The sequence below is a fragment of the Lathyrus oleraceus genome, chromosome 4 (assembly GCF_024323335.1).
Source record: "Lathyrus oleraceus cultivar Zhongwan6 chromosome 4, CAAS_Psat_ZW6_1.0, whole genome shotgun sequence".
NCBI classification, from domain to species: domain Eukaryota; kingdom Viridiplantae; phylum Streptophyta; class Magnoliopsida; order Fabales; family Fabaceae; genus Lathyrus; species Lathyrus oleraceus.
The window spans coordinates 401347199-401354995 of record NC_066582.1 but is presented as its reverse complement, the minus strand read 5'-3'; the positions used below and the strand labels follow the sequence as shown (position 1 = coordinate 401354995).

The window sequence follows — 7797 nt, the reverse complement described above, 5'->3', positions numbered from 1 at the left end:
CAATACATAAAATAAAAGTTAAAAAATATTTAAAAACTAACTTTCAGAACTCTTGCAAAGTCTTCTAGTATATAAAATAAAAATTAATGTCAAAAACTGATTATTGAAACTATTTTGTATAGTATTTCGATATTCAAAATAAATATTAAAAAATCGACTATCGGAATTTTAAAAAAAAAAAAAATTCAAAATACAAAATAAAAGTTAATAAACGTAAAATGGTAAATTAGTTACAAATATACAAGAATAAAATTGATATTTTTTATAAAATATATGAGTATAGGAATAAAAGTAGGGATGTAAAGGAAGAAGAGACCTTGTTATTCAATGTTCATGCCATCTATCAAAGTAGGGTCGGACAAGGCTTGTTTTCTGATTTTAGGTTCAACATGAGCAATTAAAGAGTTTGGGATTAATTCTGAGACAAAATAGTTCATCTTTGGATCTGGTTTACAGTGTATGGTCATTAGGTCATTAATAGTTGCAATGACAGGGACAATGTAGGTTGGTCCAGTGATCTAAGGTGAGGGACGTGCTTAACTAATGTTAGGGAGGATATTTAAGGTTGGGTGTGTGGAAGTTGATGAATAAGGTGAAGCTGACTGGTCAGGTAGACTTGTTGTGTTGAGGTGTGTGTAAAGCTGGTAGTTATAGTGACAATGGTTGAAAAGAGGTAGAGATAGTTATGTCTGAGGTTGGCTGAGATATGGTGGTGTGCGCGGATGAGTCTAACTCCGTTTAAAGAGATCATAGGTTCGGTTCGAACTTCTGATACTGCATTAGAATTTCTATAGATGTAATTTTAAGCAATTCATAAATACTGAAAGGTAAGGAAACTATGAACTGAATGTTAAATCTAAGTTTCTACTTTTGATTGAATGAATCCAACTGGTATTAATTATTACAATAGGGGCATATCCTATTTATAGAGAACCTAAGGGATAAAAGTTCTTTTTTGTAGCATAAGGTGATAGAAATTTGAATAGATTGGCAGAATAATTGTATCTACAATCTAATTTATGGTTAAATGCAAATTTGACATTATCATTCTATCTATAAAAACTTGAACTATTTCTTATTAGAAAGTTGCAACATAAGTGACACCAATATGAAAAATTCTGTTTGTAGTGAAGGATTTCATTACATTTATAGTGAAGTGCGCATTGCAGTTTACCAAGAATCAGGCACATATCTTCTTTTGCATTCAAAACATATCCACCCTCTTTCTTTGGTAACGCAATAAAAACACAGGTTTATCAATAAAATTGAGGTTAAATATTACAGAAAAACAATACAAGTTCTTGTTCTACCATTACAGAGAATACAATTTTTAGTGCAATGCAAAACTACACATAACATTCAAATAACATCTTGTGGCTTCAATTCCATCCTCCCATAATTTTTTCATGATTTCTGCATTATGAAAACATACAAGGTGAAACTCGGCATGCAATTGAGATGAAAAGATAAACCAAAAGACTAGATGTTCATATATATATATATATATAGACATCTCTTACCTGCATTGGGAGGTATAATTTGAACTCTGGTGGGAGTTCCTCTTCCGAGTAGAGACGATCAGAGAAGTATATCCTTCTCAAGCGACAGTTTGCATGGACCTGAACTCGCAGTGTCTCCACATAATTAGTACCATATGCTCTCTTGGTAAAATCAGCTAGGTTAAACTGGATTTGATTCCAACCCTCATCCATTCTCAGTGGCATAGTGCAAATGTAGGGCTTTACTCGAGTGACACCCTATCAAATGAAAATAATAAAATAAATTACTTGCAATGCACATTGATAGCAATTTGGGTAGAAATGACATATCTGTGTTTGTGATACTATTAGCAAGAGTTTATTTCAGCAAAAGAAATCATGCAAATGTGTTACTAGTAAGAAAATCTAAATATATATATGGAAGAAGTTAAACATCGGCAAGATGTTGGCAATCCTACAAGACACTCAATCATGGCGGACTTACACACTTGGAAATTAGAAGCTCGAAATCGTCGTCTGACATTCTTATCATCCAAAACTTGAATCTCAAATGTGAAGTACTTCTTTAGATTCTTGACAATCATAACCAAGAATGGAAGTTTTATACCAAGTGTGGCAGCGGGGTCTGCCGGGCACGTAATGAATGTGGACTGAATATTCGATCCAATTATTTCAAGCACATTGGATTGTATGTCTTCATCTTGTGGTCGTTTAATATGGCCATTCACAACTACAAAATCATAAGTATAAAAAAAACGGTTACTATCATCAAGCAAATCACAGATATGTTAAGATAAGCAGTCAACTAATAGAGACAATTAATATCACCAAGAAACAACACAAAAGGACTGACCAATGAACAGAATCAGAACAGATTATCAGAAAAATTATCTAACTCTCATTTCTCTGAATGCTTCAAGGCCGAGTACAAAGTATATCCACACAAACAATGTTGAATGTGAAATAACATAAATATTATAGTATTTGGAACGGAGTCAGAGAGAATGATCCAAGAGAACAATTAGTCCATATTAAGCCAAGTGGGCCCAGAGTTTAGAAGGTTTACTCTAGAGGGGGCAAAAAGGGAATATATGGGTAAATTTAGTTTGTTAGTGACGTGGGGGTAAAAAGAGAGACTGATAACTATTTCCGTGTTATAAGAAGTAGGAGTGTGGGCTGAAAGCGGTACCTTGGTGAATTGTGAAATTAGGTAGGAGTAGCTTCCTATAGGAGCACAAGTCAGGCTAGGGATTGTTTTTCCTTATATGTAATTCTCCATTTTGATCAATACAATAAGAGACTGAATTTTTTATCCATCTTATTACTTTTTATCAGGCTCCTTTAAAAAACCACCACCTAGCCTTATCCAACTAGAAAGTCTATTACATGGATCAATTGATGCAATAAGGCTCCATCAAGAACTAAATTTTCAATGCATTCCTTATTAGTGGTTTTTACATAAGTTTTCTTCAGTCTTTCTCTACCCTTTGAACCAAATTAGGTTCCATCAGTTCACTTTTTTCTTAATGGAGTCACAGCTAAATAAGCTAGAGCAAGTTTCTGCTGTCTCCTCCTATATCTCTTCTATTCCAACTTTCTCCCAAATGAATTCATTCCTAATAAAAGTTTTTCTTTTCCACTCGTCTACCTAAATTTCCATTCAGCATGAACTACAACAGGAGCATGATCATGAAGAGTAATTCAAAAGATATTGTTAATTACACATTGAAGCAATATACATGTTTTACAAAACACAACATTTCTCAACTGAATGAAAGAGTAACTAAATCCAATAGATAAAGGGCCACTTAATATTTTGATCTAAATACAGAATGCACCAATTCCCTTTCACGATACAATGAGGGTCAAAATACCAAATTCCATCTCTCACAAGCACTATTCAACATGTTTTATGTAACACCCGATGTCGGAGAGGCCGAAAAGTGGTTACATGTAACATCCGAGGGCGATGGAGTGGTTGTCGATGCATGATGCATGGCAATGAGACACTCCTAGCAGCTTTGAGGGGAAAACCGAATTCACATCGGAATGAGAGGGATCCTGAGGCTATGCAGGTATGGGACTGCATGGTTGAATGAAAGCTTATAAGGATTAATTGGTACTACCTATACCAACAAGATGCATCTTCTTTTCGGTAGCCCAATAGATAAGAACTCCATAGTTAAGCGTGCTTGACTTGGAGTAGTATTGGGATGGGTGACCTTCTGGGAAGTTTCCTGGAAAGTGTGTGAGTGAGGACAAAACATGCCGAAAAGACCCGTGTTGGTTTGTGGGGTTAGTCGATAATCCTGAAAGCAGTTTGGGGTGTTACAAATGGTATCAGAGCCATACCTCTCCCAGTACGATGTGGTTCGGGGACGAACCAAGCGGAAGTTGGTGGGCATGTAACACCCGATGTCGGAGAGGCCGAAAAGTGGTTACATGTAATGAGAGGGATCCTGAGGCTATGCAGGTATGGGACTGCATGGTTGAATGAAAGCTTATAAGGATTAATTGGTACTACCTATACCAACAAGATGCATCTTCTTTTCGGTAGCCCAATAGATAAGAACTCCATAGTTAAGCGTGCTTGACTTGGAGTAGTATTGGGATGGGTGACCTTCTGGGAAGTTTCCTGGAAAGTGTGTGAGTGAGGACAAAACATGCCGAAAAGACCCGTGTTGGTTTGTGGGGTTAGTCGATAATCCTGAAAGCAGTTTGGGGTGTTACATTTTACATACCCGCCTTTCACAACATGGCCAAATGGACATTGTAACGCATATGGCAGCAACCTTACCGTTTCACAACAAGTACAACAAAACAAAACTTCAACAATGAGAATAAATAATCAATTAGAGTTAAGGAATTTTTATCAACTCTATTCAGCATATCAAATTTCTAACAAGCTGAAGATTACAAATAATGCCACTGCAAACAGAAAAACATTTACCTTCTTTGTCCCATATCTGCAAAGGTTTGCTCCTACAAAAAAAATCAAAATTGAAACACAATGCAAAAATTCAGTACCTTAATCACAACATGCAAAACTGAAATATGAAACAAACAAGCCAAACACACAGCATACCCAAGGCTGTATAATATGGAAAGAAATCCAGACTGGAATGTGTTCTTGAACATTTTCTGCAATGACAAAAGGCACGGCAAAATCAAATTTTCATTCCAAAATCGATAAAAATGAGAATTTCAGTACTCGAATGAAAAAATGACACGACTTGGAAATTTCAGTTTACTGGGAAGGTTTAGTAGGAGAGGGGAGGCCTATATCATAACAACAAAAAGAAACAAAAGAAGAAAGACGAAATGATTTGAAAAATTATTATTTCTGTTTTTTAGTGTTAACTCACTGGTTTTAATGAAATACCTCAATGAGTTATCCATAATTCATTAATGAAACCTTAACTTATGTCATCATTATCCGTCCTATAGTGCGGCTCAACTAAGAATAATAATGCTGCGTAATTTAAACACCCGAGGAAAATTCTATAACATATATTTAGGCAACAGAACATAATGATAGTAGGTGCAACGCATATTTTCACTAAACGTCGACACCGTTAATAATTTGAAAAAATTTGAAAAAAATGAATAAATTAAACTAAATCACAAATGTCGGTTACAAACACATACAAACACAAGTTTTTTCAAAGGTATCGGCTATGAAGCACGGACACTCCGAATTTGACCCCGATACTCACACGACGACATCAGTAATAATTTGAAAAAATGAATAAATTAAAAGTAATCACAAGTATCGGAGCATGTGTCCAATACCGACAGAGACGCGTCTTTTTTCAGAGGTGTCGGTGCTAGAGACTATTTTCAAGCTACATAAAGTCCCGAACCCCTTAATCATCAATAAAGCTGAACATCATGACCCTCCATCAATCGGAAACCGATAATCACATTTTAGGGCTTTCAGAGAATGACAAGTTTAGAGGTTAGTGATATTCAGAGTTATTTAATATTGAGTTTAAATCAAGCACAAACACAAAGGTAACCCTAAAGTCATAGTGATTTATTTAATAGAGATGAAATTGGTTATCAATCTCCGTCAATTCAAACGAATAATCAGAATTTAGGGATTTGAGAGAAAGATGAATTTAGGGTTTAGTGACAATCAGAGAGAGGAAAAACAAGACATAACAGAGAGAGGGTTAAAGAGACTTACGACGATGAGCGGTGGTGGTTGCTCAGAAGAACAGCAACGGACGCGAGGGAGACGAGAAAGGAATCGGAGACTCACAAAAGACCTCAGAATATGGAAACTATTTTAGTAATTCATTTCCAAAAACTTTAATATTTCACAATTATTTTTTTCCTAACCTTCTAACAAATATGAGTATCAAATTTTAATCAAAAGAAAATAAATACAAATATTGTAATTAATAATAAAAGTAAAATATAAAATAAATAATAAATCAAAGATAAAATAAAACATACCATTGAAATATATACAATAAAATAAAATAAACATAACATCAGGTAAGTTTGATATTTTTATGCTAATTAGAATATTAATTATTTTAAATATTTTTATTAGTAAAAATATTTTTGAATTAGTTATTTATTATTTATTTATTTATTTTATAAAATAATTGAAAGGTTTTTAGGAGATAGTTATAATAAAAAATGTGATTTTAAGTTGTTTTTATTTGGGATAAAATTTACAATTTAGTGAACTTTATTTTGGAGATAGATAACTTCTCTACGATGGATCACTTGTTGCATTTCGAAAAATTGCTAAAGAATAAGTTTAACTAGAATTTTAAGACATTTAGACTATTAATTTAGATATCCATATCTTGGATTATTTAACTTGTATGTAAAGACATTCTTTTCAAGGGTGGGATAAAAACAGCGACATATATGTGTTTTTCTCTAAGTTTTTATCTTGGAATTGGTTAGGTGCTAGATCATAAGAGTTTTTGTTTTTTGATAGGGATATTTGAATTTTTTTTATCGTGCAAATTGGATTTTCTTAGTTAGCTTGTTGTGTTTGATTGAGTTTGTATCTTTGTTTCTTCTTTTGTATTGAGTTAAGCCCTCATAATGCTTCATTTTAATACAATTCTTTCTTTTTTTAATAAAAAAATATATGACCCTTCTCACCTCAATGGTGACAACTACTTTAATAGAATTGTTTTTCTATTATTTCCAGTTAAATATGCAATTTTCTTGAAATATTTTCCAAAATTTTGTCTTTTAATATTTTAACTAATAAAAACAACATTAGGTGATTTAATGATACGTGTTAATTGTTCTTTTAAATTTTTAATTTCAAGTTTCTAAGTTTTAAAATTAGACCATTATCACATTTCAATATATCTATTTTTTTTCTTTCTAAAAATACACTATTAAGATAAAGTTTTAAAATCATTTTTTAAGAGAGATTTTCTTTAAAATACTTAGAGCATCGTCATGCATTTTTTGGAATGCTTTAGACAATTGATTATATGAAGATTTAAAATTATCTGAATCACTTACCTCCCGGTCTTTTTCCATGACACACCATTAAGCATAGATAAGCCATTTCATCATCATCTAAACTTGAGTTGGAGGAGGAAGAGTCTTCATTTTATTTTTCCCAATTTATGTAAACTTTACGATATTTGGCGTTCTTTCCCTTCGTCTTTGTAGAGCTTTTGCTTATTCTTGCTTATGTAAACTCTACAATCAGTTTTGTAGTGTTTGGATTTACCACACTCATATCAGATCACTTGTATGTCTTCCTTCTTTTTGTCTTCTGTCTTCTTTGGTGGGTGAAACTTTATGAAGTTTATAAATTTTTTGTCTTAATGCTTGAGAATATTTCAATTTATGTAATTATTGTATTGTTTCACGAATAAACTCATTTATTGTTCTTTAGAAGAATCTTCATCGGTACTCTCATAAACTTCCTCTACCTTAGCCTTGGAAGTGGGGGTCTTCAAGGAGATGTTTATCTTATCTTTTATAACTTCCTTTTTCTTTTTCACATTAACTTTGTTTACTTTAAGTTTCTTTAACTCGTGATCATGTTCGGTTAGCTTTCCAAACAATGTATATACATCCAAAGCTTTAAAGCCATGTGACTCTTTTATAGTTGTTACTTTTGGTTGTCATTTCTTGTACATAGAGCTTACAACTTTGTTAGCATAATCCTGATTAGATAAAGTTTTTCCTAAATTCTCTAAGTTGTTGATTATATAAATAAAGCACATCTGCATGAATTCCACAGTTTCACCAAGTTCCACCAACGTGTTAATCTTAGATTGCTTCTGTTAGAATAAGATTTTGA

At 33.0% G+C, this 7797-nt stretch overlaps 1 protein-coding gene across 1 annotated transcript; it reads right to left on the bottom strand.

The window, feature by feature from the left end:
• Positions 1 to 1109: 1109 nt before the first annotated feature.
• LOC127075671 (uncharacterized) lies at positions 1110 to 5852 on the bottom strand. Its single transcript, XM_051017120.1, has 6 exons — positions 5689 to 5852; positions 4585 to 4640; positions 4450 to 4481; positions 1988 to 2229; positions 1521 to 1757; positions 1110 to 1413 (listed from the first exon to the last, which is right to left on the bottom strand). The coding sequence occupies exons 2-6, from the start codon at positions 4635 to 4637 to the stop codon at positions 1405 to 1407; spliced, it is 573 nt and encodes a 190-aa protein (XP_050873077.1). The 5' UTR covers positions 4638 to 4640; positions 5689 to 5852; the 3' UTR covers positions 1110 to 1404.
• Positions 5853 to 7797: the final 1945 nt, after the last annotated feature.